Source organism: Lycium barbarum, chromosome 10 (genome assembly GCF_019175385.1).
Source record: "Lycium barbarum isolate Lr01 chromosome 10, ASM1917538v2, whole genome shotgun sequence".
Taxonomy (NCBI): Eukaryota; Viridiplantae; Streptophyta; class Magnoliopsida; order Solanales; family Solanaceae; genus Lycium; species Lycium barbarum.
The window spans coordinates 38,569,170-38,591,437 of NC_083346.1; the positions used below are offsets into that span (position 1 = coordinate 38,569,170).

At 36.3% G+C, this 22,268-nt stretch overlaps 1 protein-coding gene across 1 annotated transcript; it reads right to left on the reverse strand.

The window, feature by feature from the left end:
* Positions 1–9,613: 9,613 nt before the first annotated feature.
* On the reverse strand, positions 9,614–19,280 carry LOC132615732 (uncharacterized). The gene is made up of 2 exons (XM_060330342.1): positions 18,856–19,280; positions 9,614–10,318 (listed from the first exon to the last, which is right to left on the reverse strand). Exons 1-2 carry the CDS (start codon positions 19,162–19,164, stop codon positions 9,806–9,808), a joined length of 822 nt encoding a protein of 273 aa, XP_060186325.1. The 5' UTR covers positions 19,165–19,280; the 3' UTR covers positions 9,614–9,805.
* Between the last annotated feature and the right edge of the window lie 2,988 nt (positions 19,281–22,268).

Consider the following 22,268-nt stretch of genomic DNA (forward strand, 5'->3'; position numbering starts at 1 on the left):
CTGGTATGGGCCACGTAAGGTTCAAAATAATTGATGTATAAGTTGTTTAAGGGGGTAAATAATTACCAGTTAAGTTTAGTTGCTAAAGTGAATTTTCGTGCCAAGTTTTTTTTTTTTTTGGGGCGGGGGGGGGGGGGGGGGAGGGGGGGGGGGGAATGATGTCTTTCCTCCAAATAAAATAAAGGACACAAAATCTGAGTCGGTAGTTGCGGATCGGCTAAAAGCTCACCTCGAAACCCAAGTAGCAGGATTCTAATCATCTTTACGTGTTCCGCTAGTACTCACATCCAAACTTGCCCATAAGAGTGCAACAAATGTAGCATGAGTACAAAACGACCTAGTAAGTATCATAGACCAACCCTAACAATATAGTGGCAAGCCTTCAGAAAACTTACCCTTGACTTCTTAAGATCAAGACAGAATGCAGGAAAATGTTATCAAAACAACAGATAAATACAAAATCAACATACATATAAGCATATTATGCACAGAATCAACCTAACACTTAGAATTGAGTTCTATAGAATTCATAGATTCAATATGTATAGATGATATGCACAACTTCCGTCAAATCAATATAGTAATGCACCAAATCAACACATATGAATGATATACATGAACTAGAGTCACATCCAATGCATGTGATGCAGACTCGCCAAATCTGTCTCATGGCTCGGTGCCTCCAACAACCAGCATATACACACTAACTCCACGGGGGGTGTTCAGAAGCATGACCTATGAGAGACAACCGCATTGTCCGTATGCCTAGTATGGAACAAGGTCACATCACGCTAATAATCAACTCAATCGACTCAGCAGGCCTTAATACCATCATGCCGCCCGGGACTAGATTACACCAAGAAATAACCATATGCACCTTTACATAATATAAGCATGGATATTCATATATAAACATTAATTTCATATGCATACATAAGGCATATACACATTGCAAGAAATTAATCTAGGCAACTCAATTATCACAAAGTACATGAGATATTCGGAGTGATGGTTAAGCATGCGAATATAAAATACATGAATCATTTTAATTCAATCAAGGCATGCTCAACAATTACAAATAAAGCGAGGTAATCAAAGAAGATTTCACAGAATAGCCTAAGTATCCCAACATGATAGTTGGTACCCGCATAGGTGCTCGTCACCTTACCTATACGATACCTCTTATCCTTAATTCATTTCAAGTTAATTAAGAAAACAATTCCCTCATTAAAAGTCAAGGTTTCAACTTACCTCGATCCGAGCAAAGCTTTAAGTTTCTGAAAGCTCTACCGAGTCCAAATTCGCTAAACAACTTCAATCTATGCAAAAATACACTACTGTATTTAACGAGTTCAATGATACAAATATTGACATAAAAAAATCGGGTTAAAAATCAACAAGAAGTCAACCTCGATCCCCCAGGGTTAAAACTGAAAATTTCTTTTGAAATTGGGTTATTTATCCTTAGGAAAACCATATCTAAAATTCAACCAAAAACGACTTTGAATTGACCTCCAAATTCATAAACTTTACTCTCTTAAGTTTTAAGGCAATAAACCCAAATTCCCAACCAAATCACGGTCTAATTCAGTAATAAGTGTGGGTAATCAAGTGAAAATACTAAAAGTGAGGCTAGATTCTTACCCCCCCCCCCCCCCCACGTTTAAACGCAAAGAACGCCGCAAATATCGCCCAAATTCGAGCTCTAAAAGTCCCAAAAATTATTTTTAAATAATGAGGACGGAGTCAGATTTTTAATACCAGATACATCCCTACACGACCACGGTCGAGCCCGCGCGACCGCCGACTCTCTTATGCGAACGTGCCTGTGCCTACGCAACCGCGAGGCATACCACACACAAGAAAATCTACCACTTATTTTTATAATATACAAAGCCATAACTCTCTCATACGACCTCGGAATTCAATGATTCTTGTTGCTATGGTTCAGAAATCACGATACGAATCTTATAGTTCAATCAAAACATAATTTGAGCTCGTTTGTTTTGTGTTGTACTGTTTTTGCTCAAAGTGACATTCAAACATCAAATACGATCGCAACATGATCTAAACTCGTTCAAAATTCATCGAAATGTAACCATAACTTGCGTATAAGTCTAAAATCATCATAGAAACCTGTTGAAACTTTCAAATATGAATCCGGGCCCGTTTCGTCAAATATTTTGCCGTGGTCAACTTTTATTCTTTGAAGTCACTAGTTTCTTTTACTTAAGTGTCTGAATAATTCTTTAGCCTCTCGGGACTAGTTCTTTTTTTTTTTGTAAGCAAAGCCACTAGAAAGGTAGAGATTTATTGATAAAGAAAATTATGTACATATCAATCCAAAAGTGATTGATCAAATAAAGAAAACAACAAAAGAAAAGAAAGAAAGAAAAAGAAGTTCAACAAGTGGAAAATGGAAATACAGATTGAGATTGAAATAGACTATTAACAACTAAGAATCCAAGGGCCTTGACTTGATAACATCTATCACACCTTCAAAGTCTCACATGTGGAATGTTTCAAATCATATGAATCATTCTTCAGGCAACTTGAATGTAGTTGTATTCTTCTGTGGAAACCATCATCTGTATGAAAACCAGAACCACTCTTAAATTTGTGCCATTGCCAAAAGATCATGGATCATAGCATGGACTTTTTTAACTTCCATATTAAGGAATGAGCATGATGAACACACTAATACCACCTGAACACAGTTGCTGCATCTGTCCATACTAGTTCATTCAGCATATTGAATATGGCTCTTCTATATATCCTGATCATCAGTCTGGTGTTCTTTCTTATGCTGTTCTTATTCTCAAGTTTGGAATTCTAGACTTTTCAATGATCAATATCTTCCTAGATTGACTTGGTAACTCTTGGAAACTATTGAAGTGAATTGGACCTGCAAAATCAGAAACCATATTAGTTAAAAAATCAGCAAGTCCATTCTTTTTTTTGTGTATGTGCACCACAGTTACCATCTGATCCCTTCTCATTCTATTAATATCCTCCACCACCATTGAGATACCCCATGGAATTTTTCATTCTGCATCAAGAATCATCTTCATTGCCATTGAATCAGTCTCCATGATCAGGGGGAAGAGTTGATTATCTAAGCAATATTTCAGACCCATTCTAATAGCCTCAGCTTCTGCTACCAAATTTGATCCATCCCGTAACTTCTTAGCAGCAGCATACACCAAGTCTCCCTCCTCATTTCTAATACAGAAAGCAGCAGAACTTGACCTTGGATTACCCTTAGCAGCTCTATCAGTATTACACTTAAACCATCCTGCTGCAAGTCTCATCAACCTTATCACTTTATAAACAATTGATGGTTTATAATCTTCAAAAAATCGCACAATGAGATGCCACTTTTTTGCAACATTCAGCCCAGGGAACAACACCTTGCATAACAAGTGTATGTTCAGATTGATGTCATATATCACTCTATTAAAAGTCATGGAGCCTTCATGCAATTGATTGTTTCTCCATTTTCATATTTGCCAAACAATAAAAGCAGGAACAACTTTAAACACAGGTTTCAGCTTATAATGACATTCTGCTTCCCATCAGATTCTGATAGCATGTTTAACTTGTACACAACTCATGGTCAATTCAGCTGCTGCATTAAAGACTCTCCAAATTTTGTTAGCAAAATCACCACAAAGAAACAAATGATTAATGGATTCTTGATGAGCAAAATTACATCAGCAACACTTTGAAACTATAGCAATGCCAATGCTTGCCACCACCTCATTTACTGGCACTTTAAACTTCCAAAGTCTCCATAAGAAGAAGGAAACTTTGAATGGCACTCCCTTGATCCACATGTTATGAAATGACACTGTTACCTTAGCTTTTTGTCTTAGTAGTTCCCATGCATTGCCTATAGTAAATCTTCCTGAACCAGTCATCATCCATCATGGTGTATCCCATTCATTAGATGCATGCTTAATGTCAATTTCCTGTATTATATGTTGTACAATATCTTCTGGAAATAACTCCAAGAGTTTTTGGACATTCCAAGAGCCATTTGACATTAATTCTGCCACATCTTCAACTTGATCATTGACTGGCCAGTTTTGAGGAGCCATAAAGCTGAGTGCACCTAATTTAGTCCAGTTATCAAACCACACATTAGAACTCCCAATCTTAGGTTCCCACCATATTTCTTGCTCAGTACTGTCTCTTGCCTCCAACATCATTTTCCAAACCTGAGAACCTCCTTTCCTTTGTACTAATTGAGGAATTTGCTTTTTGCTATACTTATTCCACATGAAATTAGCCCAGCCAAAGTTTAGCACATAAAGCTTTGGACATGTCAAAAATGGACCTGAAACCCAACCCTCTTTCATGTTTAGGTAAGCATATATTAAGCCATGATGAACAGGGTCTACTTCTTCCTTCATCCTTGTTATTCCAAAAGAACTTTGCAGATCTTATAAAGCTTTTTTATAACACATTTTGGTGGCCTGATAGCAGACATTATATGGATTGGAATGCTTTGGAGAACACTAGTGATTAATGCTGCTTTTCCACCATAAGACAGCATCTTCCCTTTCCAAGTTTACACCTTGTCTTTGACTTTCTTCAATATATAATCAACTTTCCTCTTCCTTGTATGAGTAATTGGACAACCAAGATATGTAAAAGGGAATTGACCTCAGGATTGGTTCAAGCTATTCAATCAAGTCCAAAATCATCATCCGAACCTATAGAAACTTTTAAACCTCGAGTCCGAGGCCGTTGACCGTAAATGTTGATTTCGGTCAACGCTTCTTTTAATTTTTTCTTACAAACCTCTAACTTTTGGTTTTCTTCCCTGTAGCGTATCTGGGTCCCTCGGAAATTATGCCACCAGTCCCTGCAAATCATAAAATGCCGCATATTAAGCCTGCAGGAAGCGTTACTTAGAGGAAAGGGCTGCTACAACTTTAAATGACTGTACGGGTCGTTAATTATTATTTTTCTAACTCTCAATAATAAAATTACCATGTTTATTGGGATCATTCTCCTTGCTTACTGATTTTCAACAATTAATTATAACATATTCAAGATACGCTGAAGAGGTTGCAATCCCGATAATTATTTGAAGATTTTTTTTGGGAGAATACATTAACCCCCCCAACGTATAGCCGGATTAATTATGACGCACCCAACCTTTGCGGGCGACCTATTACCCCCCAGTCTACATTTTTATGTATTTTTGTAACATTTTCTGGCTGATGTGGCAAAACAAAAAATGAATCCCACTTGCACAGTGGAGAGTGTTGCTGCCACGTCACGCCACGTCACGCCACATCACTTCCACGTCACCTCCACATCACCGCCACTTTTTTTTTTCATTTAATAATTCAAATTAAAATAACACATTAATAATTAAATTAACACATTAATATTTAAAATAACACATTAAAATAACGCATTAATAATTAAATTAACACATTAATAATTAAAATAACACATTAATAATTAAATTAACACATTAATATTTAAAATAACACATTAAAATAACGCATTAATAATTAAATTAACACATTAATAATTAAAATAACACATTAATAATTAAATTAACACATTAAAATAACACATTAATAATATCTCACCCACCCCCACCCCACCCCCACCCCCACCCCCCCACCCCCCGTCACCGCCACGTATCCGCGTGTTGCTGCTGCTGTTGGCGGCGGCGGCAGCGGTGGTTGTGGAGAAAGAAGAAGAAAGAAAAAAAGGAGAAAGAAGAAGAAAGAGAGGGAGGGTGGGGGTGGGGGTGGGGGTGGGGGTGGGGGAAATATAAATAAATTTTTAAAAATTATTTTTTATTAAAATATCTCGTTTCCCTCGCCATATTTTGTTTTTTGCCACGTCAGTAGAAAATATTACAAAAATACAGAAAAATGTAGACTGGGGGGTAATAAGTCGCCCGCAAAGGTTGGGTGCGTCATAATTAATCCGGCTAAATGTTGGGGGGGTTTTAATGTATTTTCCCTTTTTCAAGTTTCAAAATCTATGGATATTAGCACAAGAACTATAAACCACGAATTTTCATTGTACCAGTAAAGTGAGCCAACCGAGAAATGATTGAAATGACCTTAACGTGGGTTTGGGTCCAATTTGTTCCTTAATGTATACATAGGATGAAAATGGTCTTTAATATATTATAGAAAGTGATCGTTTAGTCTTAAGCAATATGAGTAAAAACAATCCATGTTTTGCTGCTAAAATAAATTGAGGCCCTCGACATCTTCCTTCACGCACAATCTACTTAGCTCAATCGAATACACTGTATCCTTCCTTCTATAATTCATTACTATATTCACTATAAAATTGGAATTTACTTCAAGTTCTATCCCCGCATCGAAACTTTTTCCATGGCTTTTAACAAGTTAGGTTTAGGGATTTAATGTGGGTTCAACAATCAAATTGATCAATACAAGTAGGTACCTTTGTTTTATAGTTTATTAATAGCTCACATATTGCTGCGCATGCCGATGACCTCTGTTTATTTTGACAATAAAATAACCATTATCTTTATTTATATGGCTTAGGACCAAGCTAATCACTTTATAAAATATATTAAGAACCATTTTCATCATATTTATACATTAAGAATCAAATGATCATTTTCTGAGATAAGATAATCAGAATCTTTAAATCAAAGCTTGTTTTCCTGTCAAATCATTTACTTTGTGTTTTGTGGATACTCTTTTGAAGTAAAAAAGCTTCAAAAGATGAGTCATATATGCATCCACGCAAGATTCTATTTTGCTCTCTTTCAAAGACAGGGAAAGCACGTCATATACTTGTATGGCCATTAATGGCCATAAGGCATTGTTCTTTAGTCATCATAGTGGGTTTTTTTTTTTTTTGTCACATTCTTTCGCAAATTGGGGAACATGGACCATTGGCTCCTATATATTGTTCTTGCTGGTCAATGTTCCATAAATGACCAATTTGGACTATTTCAGAATAGATTTAACAAGACGTCAAGACATGAGGGTTTTGCATTAAAATCTTTCCCGACAAAGGCTAATAAGACATAAGAAGGTGCATGAAATTTAAATGAGTCTTTTTCTTTTCTTCAAAATTTAAACAAGAGTTCATGACATACTTAAAAAAGCTTGGGGACGTATCTTTTATCTTTACATTTCAATATAATTACGCTGTCACTCTTCCTTCTCTTGTAATTGTTGAATTTTAGCATCAACCTAATTGGTAATACATCGTATACGTAAAAAAAGCTCAAGAGATTTTACAACTTTTCTTCCTAAAGTAAAATGACATACCAAAGAAGTTAAAAAGGTAGTAGAATAAATTGGTGAAAGTACCAAAAAAGAAAAAGAAGTGGAATGCTCATATACTTTGCTTTTGCTGTCTATCCGATGTAAGGAATAGACAAAAGACATTACTAAAGGAAGATAAATAGTGGATAATATTTGTCATTGTTTTGGAAATCTTGGAACGTCCAATTTAATGTACCTATCGTAGAGAATAAGTACAACTTGCAAAATGCTTTAAAAGTTGAGAGACTTGGACACCATCCTTAAGGCCATATATGCAAGAATATGTCGTTCATCATTGAAAATGTTACTAGGACAGAATTGATTCTAAACTCTGCAAAATGAATTTCCAAGTTAGGATGATCATATGAACGATGAAAAATGACACTTTATTATATAGGCGTTTGGACAATATTTGGTTTAATTTTCTTTAAAAATGAATTAACATCTATAAAGTTGAATAAAAACATTTTGAAGTGGTAATTATGTTTAGACTCGAACTTTACAGCCAAAAACAGAAGTTGTTAAACTTGAAGATTTGTAAGTCAAAAGAATTACTTCCATTTGAAATATTTCTCAAAGCACTAGTTCAGCATTTCATGATTTTTCAAATATTGATACTGAATTTATATTTGAAGCCCAAACGGACTGAGACTTCTTCTTTTCTTTTTTGTTTTATTCTTATTAATTTCATCTTGGTAATTCATTAATGAGATTAAGATGTTTTTTCTTGGGTTCATTGTCCTAATTGTTTTACTGAATTGAAATAATATGACATAGCAATATCGATAAGTATTTAAAGAATTTTGTTCACGTTTCAAAATATATGTGGATGTTCAGCTTTAGAACTCAACCATGAATTGCCATTGTATCTTTGCACAGCGCATCAAAATTCAAAAGTGATCAGATATATGTAATCCAAGAATCTTTAAATGAAATCTTGTTTTCCTGTCAAATCATATACTTTGTGGTGCTGTGGATACCCTTTGGAAGTAAAAAACCTACAAAATGAATCATATGCATCCATGCAAGATTCTATTTTGTTCATCAAATTTATCTGGTCATCCAACGCTGTTAGCTAATGGTTCATAAGACGCTGTTCTTTAGTTACCACATTGATTATTTTTTCTGTCACATTCCTACGCATATTGTGGAACATATATGGACCATTCTTGATTGTAATTTTCCATATATAAAAACAATTTGGACCTTTATGTGCAGTGCCCATATATACATGCCAAAGTAATAAGATTTGGACGGTCAGCTTTGAGCGAATTTCTTTCTTTGTTTTCAGACCAAAAGGGAAAGGCCTATAATTTACAATCATTCATCTACTTGCACCTCTATCACGTGTGAACATATATTATATCCATATATTCTCCAATCTTGGGCTCCATCACATACTGGACACCCATGTTCTTGGGTTTGCGTTTTCGTGGTTTAAATCCCCAAAGCCAGTAATAATCGCTGTGTAGAATGGTAAGCTAGTTTCTATCAACAAGACAAATTAAAGGCCCAGAATTTAGCTCTAGTCAAAGATGATCCTCCATGTCAATAGATGCTAAACGAATGCAAGTTTGAGTGGTGGAAAGGAATGAGGTTTTAGGCTGCAAGGGACATCTTTGTGAATAAAATCTTTCTAAACCAGCCTAGCAGCTAAAATTATTAAGAAAAAAAGAAGAAGAATCTATTCATTCAACGGACTTACAATAATTGGTGAAATTTCCAGGAGACAAAATTTGGATAGGACCCTCCAAATGTGACAAGTGCAAATGACCAAATGAGAGTTTGTTTAGCCCCTCCACAAGGGGAGGCAAGTCTGTGAAAGCTCGGTGTAAATCTATCTCTTTCAGTTCCTCTTGTTTAAATTCTTTCCTTCTATTTTTAGTTTCCATATTCTAGACCATTTTATATAGTTCTATATCACTGAGGAGTTTTACATTTTCATAGACAACAAAATGTAGCTGTTGTCCTATATTATATGATAATCCTGCCAATACAGAAACAAGATCCGAAAGGAGAATGCCAAGTAAAACTATGCAATACGGAGTTGATTTTCAGAATGAAAGAAAAAAGAAAAGCAAAAAGAGGATATTTCCATTGCAAGAGCTTATTAACTGAGTTAAAATATCTCTAATAAAATATCTCTAACCTGAACACTATTGCTAACAAAATCAATGACTAATAATCATATTTAAGAACGCCAGTTTCACTTCAATCCGAAACAAAAGTTCAGTTCATGTACTGCTTAACACTCTATTGGTATCTTCATATCATTTCCCGAGCGCTAGAAGAAAACAAAAGACAAATCCTTCTGAAACAAAAGAGAAACAAAGTAATCAAGGTCTTTTATGATGCTTTTTTTTTTGTTTGGCATTATTTTAGGACAAGAGTGCTCGAGCTGAGTAAGAATGAACACACTTAGAGAAAAACAACAAGGACCAAATAAAGATTGCTTGCTGCCAAACGCTAAGGTTTGACAATACAAAAGGCTTCAACTCCGGAAGTCCATTACAAATTTACAATAGCTTGGTCCACGATCCCAAGAACGGGAAAACAGCAAATAGCAGTCTGAGTAGCAATGGAGTTTCTCTCCTTCCGATTCTCTTACTCAATTTACCATCAGTCAACTGTCTTGGTTGAGCCGGTCTTCGATTAATGGGCTTTTTCTGCTCTCTTTCCATCCCATGATTGTCTAGTTCATCCCAGCCACCAAAATTTAGATTGCTTCCAGAATTTTTTCTATCTGATGCACCATTTGAGGACTGATAGTCTCCTTTTCCATTCCGAGTATTTTGTCCTTTTCCCATTCTTATTCCAGGGTTGCTCGCTGCTCTAGCATAGCGTCTTTTCTTTTTCTTGTACTTGGATCGTGGGCCTTCGTCGGACCATCCCCAGATGGCATCCATCAGTAAAGAAAGAGCAGACTGTGCTAAAGGAAGTGCTATTGCCATGATAATGGTATTTGTACCTGTTCCAAGTACCGCTGACATAATAATAGCTGGAAGCATCCAACCAAAGGCTCTGAACACCTGCACCAGATCCATAGGACAATGATACTTACTGCACAAATGGAGGCTTATAAGCCTTAGCGAACCCAAATTTCCACCCGTCACAATAGTATACAAGCCAACAGATAAAAGCACTCAATATATTTTACATATTTAAATGATCTTTGAAACCTAACGGATAGAAAAGGTTAAAATCTTGTAGTTACCAGGTGATCTCATCAATATTTCTCCCTTAATCCAACCTAATCCGGTGTAATATTTAGCATCTAGATAGAAAAATACTAAATTATGTGATCTCAGCGTCGTCATCGTTTTTTCCAGTAGATATGACAGAAAAGAGTTCTCAGTTTCTTAAAATGAAGCTTATATAGAAAGAACAGAAAATATGTGCGGAACAGGTGCAGGGCTGCAAATGAGTTCAAGGAAAATTAGCTTTATCAAAAGAAAAAAGAGTTGAAGGACAATTAGGAAGCACAGGGAGCAACTACACCTCTTAACTAGATGGAATAGGCTTAGTCTGGCAGATTTATCACACAATGGCATGCAACTCAACTTGGATTTTAAATTGCGGAAAGGAGAGAAAAACACTGATGAAAAACCCTTGAAACAAATTGGAACCACGTATAGTCCTATGCTGAGTTATAGTTGTTCCACATGGGTTGTCTAAGGGCTTCCTAAGCAGTTTATAAAGGTCTTGAATTACTCCACTTGTTGGAGGGGGCTATGCGTGAGATGAATGTGGAAAAAGCGACAGGACCAGACGAAATTCCGATGAAATTTTGGAAAAACTCGGGCATGGCAAGCTTAGGGTGTCTTAGTGGGTTGTTTAATATTATTTTTAGGACGACGAAGATGCCCGAAGAATGGAGGTGGAGTACGACGATTCCATTATACAAGAACAAGGGTGACACCCAGAACTGCAACAATTATAGAGGTATCAAATTGCTAAGCCACACTATGAAAGTTTGAGAGAGAGTGGTGGAAACGAGGGTGAGAGGTGTGTTTATTTCAGAGAACTAGTTCAAATTCATGTCAGGACAATCGAATACGGAAGCCATTCACCTTGAAGGAGGTTGGTGGAGCAGTATAGAGAGAAGAAGTGGGACTTAAATATGGTGTTCATAGACCTGGAAAGAGCATACGACGAAGTTCCAATGAAGGTTCTATGGAGATGTTTGGAGGCTAAAGGTGTTCCTGTAGCTTATACTAGGGTGATAAAGGACATGTACGATGGTGCTAAGACCCGGGTCAGGACTGTGGGAGGAGACTCAGAACACGTTCTAGTAGTGATGGGGTTGCACCAGGGATCCGCACTTAGCCCATTTTTATTTGCTTTGGCGATGGATGTACTGACGCGACACATTCAAAGAAGGTGCCTTGGTACATTGCTATTTGCGGATGACATAGTACTAATTTGACGAGACGCAAGCCTAGAGGTTTGGAGACAGACCCTGGAGTCGAAAGGTTTCAAGTTGGGCCGAACTAAAACTGATTACTTGGAGTGTAAATTCAGTGACGTGACTCTTGAAGCGGACCGTGGACGTGAGACTTGAAAAACAGGTCATCCCTAAGAGAGGAAGTTTCAAATACCTGGGGCCAATAATCCAAGGTAATGGGGAGATTGATGAGGATGTCCCACATCGTATTAGGGCAGATGGATGAAATGGAGGCTCACTGGTGTTCTGTATGATAAGAATATGCCACCAATACTAAAAAGTTAGTTCTACAGAGTGGTGGTTAGACCAACTATGCTAATGTGACAAAGTGTTGGCCAGTCAAGAACTCCCATGTTCAGACGATGAGAGTAGCAGCGATAGGGATGCTGAGATAGATGTGTGGACACACTAGAAAATATAAGATTAGGAATGAAAATATCCGAGACAGGGTAGGCGGGGCTCCCGTGGAGGATAAGATGTAGGAAGTAAGGCTGAGATGGTTCGAACGTGTGAGGAGGAGAGGTGCAGATGCCCGGGTAAGGAGGTTTGATAAGTTGGCCGTTATGGGTTTGAGGGGGGATAGAGGTAAGCCAAAGAAGTATTGGGGTGAGGTAACTAGGGAGGACATGGCACAACTTCAGCTCACTGAGGCCATAGACCTTGATAGGAGGGTATGGAGGTCGAGAATTAGGGTGGAAGGGTGGTAGGTAATCGGGCGCATTTCTTTTCCATTCCCGGAGTTTTAGCATTATTCTTGTATTCTCTTATTTCTAAGATTTCTATTACTATCTGTTATTTCTTTAGCCTCGATATTCTTATTATCTTGCTATCGTTTTGCTTGTTGCTACTGCCTTTTTTTCTTTTTTCTTTGAGCTGGGGGTCTCTTGGAAACAACCACTTTACGTTCTCAAGTTAGAGATAAGGTCTGCGTACATACTAACTTCCCTAGACCTCACTTGTGGGATTACACTGGGTATGTTGTTGTTGCCGCCTTAAGGTTTGGGGTTGCATGCTCATATTCATCACATAGTAGTAGAGAACCTTTATAAGCCGATTCAAACCCATAAGTAAGCAAAAAGTTCACGTGTGAACCATAAAATCTGGATACACGTATAGATGGGTGTTAAATCATATGGTTGCTCCACATGGGTTGTTTAAAAGCTTCTAAAGCAATTTATAAAGGTCTTGGATTACTCAAGCTATTGCCTTAAGCTTTTGAGTCTGAATGCTCAGATTCTCACACCTATAACTGGAACAACTTTTAGACCAAGCAGGAACTGATCTTGAATTTTTTACTTTTAAGTTCATCATCTGTATGAGCCGAGGGTCTTTCGGAAACAGCCTCCGGGTAAGGTCTGCATACACTCTACCCTCCCCAGACCCCACATTGTGGGAATTTACTGGGTATGTTGTTGTTGTTGTTGTTGTAAGTTCATCATCTGTATGCCAGTAGCAAGGAAGCGAAAGAACCAAAAATTAAGTGTTTATGCATTCAACTGAATAGACTAACGCTTTCGCACAAATTCGTCTCACGCTTTTCCAGAAACAAAGAAGTTGTCATCTTGTCCATATATGTCAAAGCAGCACTCAGATACATTCAGTAAATTTAGGAAGTCTTTACCTTATATCATGTCAACATGACTTTAATTTGTATCTGAGTGCTTATAACATGCACTGTGAGAGCCATCGTGATATTAACTTGCTCGCGAAATGTTCTGGTCTACGTCTAGTTAATGAATGTGGGAGTTCTTAGCTTTCTTAACCTGCTTATTCTTATAATCTTTATTGAATTGGCCACAATTATTTTGGTAACTACAAGTGGCCTCAAATTTTGAAATGTTAAAAGCACCCTATACAGATTCAGTGCATTTTTACCTCTCAGTTGTCCAGGAGTCCTGAGGGATGTAGGAGAAAAATGATCAGGGACTTTGCTGTTCCTCTGGCTAAAGGTAGCAGTCTTGTAGCAGAAGTAAGAGCCATGTTATTTGGTTTGGAATTATACATATACCAAGGAATATTCGACTTGGTATAGACACACACTCATTTCTCCTTTCAGAATAATTCAGAGAGTACCTCAAGGGGATGGTCTAACGGTCAAAGAGGTCGAGTGACAAACTTAGGAACCAAGGTTACATCCCAACAGAAGCAACACCAGAATGATTTTTACTAGGATTTCTTATGTCCATAGACACCTATCCACTATAAACATTGCAATCCTAGTACATTCAGGCACTAAGGAAACTTAGTTTATGTGAATTCAGCAAAATAATTTCTCAACTCAGAAAGTTAATACACTTGGGAGTAGTTTAGTTGATAACCAGTTACTCAAAAGATTATAAAATAGAGATTGTTAAGCGGTGAATAGCATTTTAGGTACTGCTACTGCTGAAAAATAATACAAGGATTTTTATGGAGAGTTAGCCGACTTTGTTTTCATCTTTACATTTCCTTATCTAGGTCTACTACTATACGGACTCTTATTCCACATTCTAATATGCTTAACAATATATATAAGTCCTCACATAAGTTATGTTGACATCGACAATGTAGAGTTTAATGCATGAAAACAATGATTGCATTAGCTATACAGAATTTTACACTGGAAACCAAATATTAGTTACGTAGGGATTCTATTAGAAATGAAGAATTTATATTGCAAAGCAAACGTTAAGTTAGTTATGCAAGATATTATAATGGGATTATTTTGTTTTATGAGGCTAGCGACAAGCCCTTAGTCTTGGTCATTTGTGATTCTCAAGAACCATAACAATAACATATTCTCTTCCTAGCTTATTTTTTATCTGCTGCAGTTAAATGCCAGGACTCACCCCTAAATCAGACCACATTGTTCATCTTCCTTCATCAAAATTTCCAAACTTCGAACCTATTCACCACCCTTCTCATTCACAAGCATACCAATCATATTCAACCATTCTGCATCAGAGTTAGCCTCCTGAACCCTAAATTTCCCAAGCAGTCAGACTATGTCCAATAGCATAAAACTAACAGAAACCAATGGTTGACTTAAAAGCTGTAGTTGAGTCACAAATCACCAGCTTAACCTAAAAGGTACTCCCCCCGTCCCAATTTATGTGATATAGTTTGACTAGGCACAGAGTTTAAGAAAGAAAGGAGACTTTTGAAACTTATGGTCTAAAACAAGTCATATATACTTGTGTGGCTGTAAATCATTTCATTAAGGGTAAAAGGGGAAGTTTGAAGATAAATTATTACAAAACATAGAAATGTATCATTCTTTTTGGGACAGACTAAAAAGGAAAGTGTATCACATAAATTGGGACAATTCAAATATAGAAATGTATCATTCTTTTTGAGACAGACTGAAAAGGAAAATGTATCACATAAATTGGGACAGAGGGAGTAATAATAATAAGAGAAGAAGAGAAGGGTGGAGAAATTTTCCAGTCTGTACATGAAGTTGTTTTCGTTTTTGCATCTATTATTTGTAGGTGGAGCCTCATCCTATATGAATACAGAGTAGAACAGAAATTCTCATGATTGATCACTTGCATTCAAAGTTTCTTTTCCTATAAAATCTTTGATGAAGACTGTTTCTCTTCCCATAATAAATCCTTTTTACAGGTTAGCATTATGGGAATGTCACTCAGCAGCAAAAAGCAAATCCCTATTCGTCAGCTTTACCCAAATGAAACTCCAGAATTCAATGCAGCCTAAATTTTTATGATGTCTTTTCCACTACAGAAACCACAACAATATTTGCAAGTCGCAACATAGATCTCATGGTGAAACCTTCAAATTATACCCTCATCCTCTTCAATGCTTAATCTTATGCTCTGTTGTTAAGCCAGTGTTATCAAAGAAAGAAACCATAAATAAGGTTCAAGATCTTTTGGGGTTTAAGGACGAAGCATAACTGCACTCGCTTTAGTGAATACAAATACAGCCAAATAAAACCCGGTAACATAGAAATTTGAAAAGAATGTTAGCAGGTGGAAGTGAAGCTATACCAGCCTAGTGAAACACAGTATATATTATACTTCACAGAGCACTGCAAAATACTTATTCTGCAACCATATTTTTCTTAATCAAGAAAAGAAATAGTTTGGAAAAAAAGGAATTTTTTGAAACTGGTAACTTTTTCTATATTCCATATGTAGCAAACAGTACTTAGGTAGTACTGAAACCGTATTTACAAGAAAGTCTAACTTTTACTGTCCTCTCTCTATATTGTATCATACAACAGCATTTCTCACAGTTTCGAGTTGATTTCAAACTTGGATCAAAATGGATGCTTGATTCTCAATATAAAGATGTCAAAAAATTTTCACCACCTTCTCTACGTAGAAAACTTATGCATAATCATAGATTATGTCTTTTCAACTTCAACGCGAAATGGCATCCACTTCGTTGTACTCAATTTTATAATTCCACGAAGGTTTATGCTAAAGGTTAGCATGTTATAAACCATATCCAATAACAAGGGCAGATTCTTTAAACTTGGTTCTTTCTCCTTCAGCAAACAATAGATAACGAATCAATTAAATAAGGATAAAAAGATCACCAATAATCTCAATTAATCAATTTCTCTGTAACCTTTTATAAGGGTTCTATTGCCACAAATATCAATCTTCGTATCTACACTAATCAATAATTTCACAAGGATCAACTCAAAAGTCTTAAACATGTTGATACTTGCAGTGCTTATAAGAAATAACAATGACGAATTCGAGAAACTTAAAGAGTGAAAGTATTTGGTGGAAACCCTAAAGGACAAGAGTATTACAATTATCAAAGTGAAGACTGATCATAAAGAAAATCTCAAATTGAAAGGAGAGAAACCTAGTAGTTAGTTGTTAGCCTCATAGTGAAACATCCCACGTTAGTTCTATAGAACGGTTCCGCTAGCTTCATATGTAGGAAGTTACAAACACATTATATATTAGAGAACTAGTGCTAACGTGCTTGATCCATGGAGCATAGCAAAAAATAATGTTGAGTCATTTTCAAGGTTACCTTAGTCAAAAAAATCGTGCTGAGTCATTGAGGATATTTACAGAGCATGTAGCATTTCGGTTTCTTGGTTCCAGCAGTTGTTACTTAAATTTACCAAACTCAAGTAATTCCCTTATCAGTTACTCCATTCGTCACCAATTAGTTGTCATGTTTCCCTTCTCGAGAGTCAAACTATTTGAACTTTGACCAACATTTTAAAGTGTATTTTTTCATCAAATTGACGTGAAAAAAGTTGCAACAGGTAGCATTTTCCGTATAATTTTGGAATATCAAAATTTTAATTGTTTAAAATAGAGTTGATCTAATCCAATTTAGCTTCGAAGACTAGTCAAGTTGATTCTCGAGAAGTGAATCTTGACAACTAATTTGGGACGGAGAGAGTACCGTAAAAATTGAAAAGTTGCCTTTCAAGTTCACAAGAACAGACTCCACAGAATTCAAACTCTCACGCAATTTCTCAAGACATATATAACGTCTTCGCAATACTCAAAGGTTGATTAGTTGTTAATAGCGGTGCAATTGCTTTTACTAGGCATTCCACACTTGTCAAATTTCTACAGATATAAACGCTTAACCAACAAAAAAGTTCCCTAGTTACTTATCTTTTCATAATGCTTCGTATCATATTGTTGTATTGTATTGTACTATATTATCTTGATAAATACAATATTTGGATAGATTGTATCTTTCCCGTCGTTACATAATGTACTGGGTAAAGCTATTAGCGAAAGGTATGGTAAAGGAAAAAAATAAGATAATAAGAAAAGACAAAATGAGGAGAAAAAAAAAAAAAGACAATGACGCAATCACACCAAATGATAGGATACAATAAAATTTAAGTACTCCCTCCGTCCCAATTTAAGTATCTTACTTTTCCTTTTTGGTATGTCCCAAGAAGAGTAATTTTCTATATTTAGTAAGTTTTCCAATTTCAACATTTTACCTGACAAGTTAAAGACCAAAAACTTTAAAGACTAAACATGTCTTTAATTTAAGACCACAAAATTCAAAAGACTCCCTTAATTTCTTAAACTCCGCGCCCAGTCAAGCTAAAACACTTAAATTGAGATGGATGGAGTAACAATCAAAACAAACATTATATTTAAACTAGGTAAAAGGGTAAAAAATGCCCCTTAACTATGTGAAATAGAGTAAAATTGCCCTTATTTTATCTTGGGTCCCAAACATACCCTGATAATGGTCCCCTCAACTATGGGAAATAGAACAAATTTGCACTGGGTTTGTATTTGGTCCCAAATTACGCTTATCATGAGTGAATTAGCTCCCATAGTTAAGAATAGTATGATAAATATTATCACCAGTAGAATAGATAACAAATACTCCCTTCGTCCCAAAAAGACCGTCTTACTTTTCTTATTAGTTTGTCCAAAAAAGATTGACACATTTCTATATTTAGCAACAATTTAACTTGGCTTAATGCATATGCATCCCCCTCAACTTGTCCCTTTTTTCCGTTTTGGCACCTCAACTAACTGTTGTTCCTATTGAACCCCTGAACTTGGCCCAAGTGTGTTTATCAAAGACAATCTAACTTACATGTGAGTTTTTTTTTTTAGCCTTGCGCTTGAATGTCAATCGCGTCCTACATGGAAAATTTAATCAATTAAAACACCCCCCACCCCCCACCCCCCAATTTTAATAAAAATCCAAAACTGAAAAATAAAAACTGGAAACTGAAAAATAAGAAACCAAAATTGAAAACTAAAAAATCAAAACTTAATATCTAATGTGTATAATTAAAATGGGCAGCGTGTTTTAATTGGTTGAATTATCCACGTAGGATGTGATTCAATTCACGTGCAAGGCCAAAAAAATGAATCTCACCATAAATGCTACGTAAGTCGAATTGTGTTTGATAGACATACTTGAAGCCAAGTTCAGGAGTTCAATAGGAACAACAGTTAGTTTAGGTGCCAAAATGGAAAAAAAGGACAAGCTTAGAAGGCGCATATGCATTAAGCCATTTAACTTTATGAGATTTTTATGGCCACACAAATATGTAAGACTTATTTTGGACCATATATTTCAAAAATCATGTTTAAACTCTGTGTCAAGTTAAACTACGACAATCTTTTTGGGACGGAGGAGTAGCAAGATAAACATTACCTTGATAACCCAGGCAAAACCAATGGAACCTTCCACAGCTCCAAAACCATCAACAAATCGAGCTTCTTCTTCTTCGTCGTCTTCAACGTCATACTCATCATCATCATCGGACCACCAAATCCGCTTGCTACTTCCAAAACCAAACTCTGCTCCTTTATCCCAGCTATACCCCGGGTAGTCCTTTGGGCGCCTGCTACTGGAGAAACAGCGTGTGTAATTTATTGAAGTCGAATTGTTGAATGGAAATCTGTGGCGTAGTAAAGGAGAAGAGGAGGATAAGGGATTAACAACTACCACATCACTCCCCATTGAAGGCTACTCATCATAATTTCCTTTAATATAAAGATTATGTCTACTTCAGATAACATTAATATTCCCTACCTATACGTAAGTAATCTCTTCTTTCTCTTTTTTTTTTTCAAGGGATAAATGGTCCAAAACTACTATGTCATACACTTTCCTCCTATTTAGTATTATCCCAAAAGAATGATACTACATTTAATTGTAAAAGTCATCTTTTGTTTCTTAAACTCCATATTTAGTCAAACTATATTACCAAAATTGGGACAGAGGGAGTAACACTTTTTGTAAGTTTCCTCAACTATCAAGAACTATTTATTAAAACACACCTTATGAACTATCAACAATTATTTATTAAAACACACTTAATGAACTATCAAGTGTTTGTGTATCCTACCTGAACTATCACCAACTATTTATCAAAACACACCTTAACTAATATTTGATGGTGCTCGTAACTCGCAAAAAAAAATACTTTATCTTTTTTTTTCAATTAATTCCTTTAATTATTTGCGTGGAGTGTCATTTGACACCATTTTCAAACACACATAAAAAAAAAATAGAATGTACACCATATACCATCAGATACTAGTCGAGTTGTGTTTTGATAAATACTTGGCAATAGTTTTGGTAAAAAACGCAAACACCAGATAGTTCAGGTAGAAAACTCGTAAAAAATGATACTTGATTATTTATTTTTTTTACTATTATCTCTCTTTACAATCTTTAAATTAAAACTTTAAACTTCGATATAATTTGAGCGAGATTTTTCGAAAACAACCCTCTCTACCCTACAAAGGTACCGTAAAGATCTGCCTGTATCCTATCCTTCTCAAACTCCACTTTATTGTTGTTGTAAACTTTGATATAATTTAAATTGCATTAAAATTGTAACGACCCGTTTGGTCGTTATAGCACTTTTAACCCATTTACCTCCGTTGACCCTTCCCTGAGCCCTATTAGTACGATTTTGACCAGCGGGGATTAATGTGCCGTGAAATTATGGCACATCTAATGCTTTTTAACTCTCAGTTTTACTTGTTTTCGAGTAAGTTTGTGTTAGTTTGATGTGTTTTGTGTATTGTGCAGGTATTTCTAAGTTAGAATGCAAGGCAAGTGAAAACAAGGGATTTTTGATGTTCAGTATTGGTTTTGATAAGTACGGACCGTCGTCATGTCGACTGTTTGTCTTCTTGGTCGTCGAGATGCAAGGAGAAGTCCTGCAGCTAAGGAAGGTTGACGATATACAGAGCTTGCAGATTGACGGACCGTCAACATGTTCGACGGTCCGTCGATTCGCACCGTCGATATATATTCTGCAGGAAAGAGAGAAGTGTCAGACCGTCAATATGCACCATCAACATGATCGACGGTCGTCAATGTACATTTACGGTTGAAGTTCTGCAGCTTGAAATTTGTTATCAGATCGTCGAAGAGCACCGTCAACATGTTGACAGTACCGTCAAAGTGCAAAGACGGTCCGTCGACTTGCAAGACGGCCTGGAACTGGATTGGGATTAATTATTCCGAGTTTAACTTGTATAAATACCTGATAGGGTTTTATTTTTCAGACAAGTTGTGATTTTTGAGATTTGTGTTGAGACAATATTGTTCTTAATATTTTTCAAGGTTTTCGAGACAATCACATTGTTACACCTTGGAAAAATCCCCCGTATATGTACAGGGAACAGGCTAGCAGAGGACATAGCATATGTGATGTTTTGACGAGTAAGAAAGAGTATTAGATTACCCTCAATGAGATTATAAAGGCATACAATGCAAGGAAAGGAAGTTGTTAAGGAAAGCGAATCATAAGTTGTGTATCGGATAGGAATTTCGAGCGACAAGTCCATGATGGCATGATGATGTCTTAGAGAAGTGTAATAATGTCCCTAAGGTTGATGTTGAGATGTTAAACAAGTGCCAAGAAGGTTCCATAAGGATCGGAGATCAAACGAGACAACGAGAACGAGAACGAAATCACTGGGCATTATACGGCCCAACCTACTGACCGTATAAATTGTACCAGCCGTATGTTGGACCGTATAATTGGCCAAGGAGGCCACCAGCCACTGGACCAAATGTATGACCATACATACGGTCCGTATAAATAGTACGAACCGTATGTTGGTCCGTATGAAGAGGGTTGGGCAGATTTTAAGTTTAAGTATAAGGGACCTCTTTCATTTCATTTTTCATTCCACTCTCACTTTACACTTCAAGAAACATCTAGAACCCTCCCTACTCTTCAACTACAAGAGAAATCAAAGGAAAACTAAGATCAACAACACATAATCTATGAATCAAAGTGTATGAAACCTAAGTAAAGTTCATCTTCCTCAAAGAAAACCAAAAGAGAGGAGATAGGGCTTTGGTGCTAGAGGAGAAACTCCGAGTTTCTCAAGACTTGTTCAACCATCATCCAAGGTAAGTTTCATGACCATTTCATGTTGTTTAAGGTATTGGAAGGTTAAGATACCCGAATTGTAGAAAAGCATAGCAAATGGGTCATATATAAGTGAATAGTGCCATGAGTGAATGGTAGTTGAATTGAATCATGAATGTTAGTGTGTTGTGAGTATAAATACGTTATAAATGACATGTAGACCATGCGATAAGTGTGATACATGAGAAATACGATAGCTAACCCAAAACCATAAATGTGGGAAAAATGAAGAGAAATGGTGGATCATGGCCATTGTATATGAATGATGATTGTTGATTTCGATATTGTAATTGTTGTTGCGAGTGTTGGGAGTTGATATGGAATGTGGGAAAAGTAGTATAAACAGAGGAAGTGCTGCCCAATTGTCTCTAGAAATAGTAGTGCGTTCTTATAGTTGATTAACTAACGTTAGTATGAATCCTCTTTTGAAGGTAGAAACGTGACATTGAAGGAGAATACGCGAATGCTAGATTGCTTAAACAAGAAAGGTATGTGAGGCTCAACTCTTCAAGGCATGAATCCTTCAAGTTTTCCATAATCTTTCTATAAGATGAAGCTTATGAGTCCTTCTATATATCGAATCACCTATAAGCATGATAATAATGACAATGAGCTTGAGTATAGAGATTTAAGAAATTGTGGCACGATGTTCCTACAATGATAATGA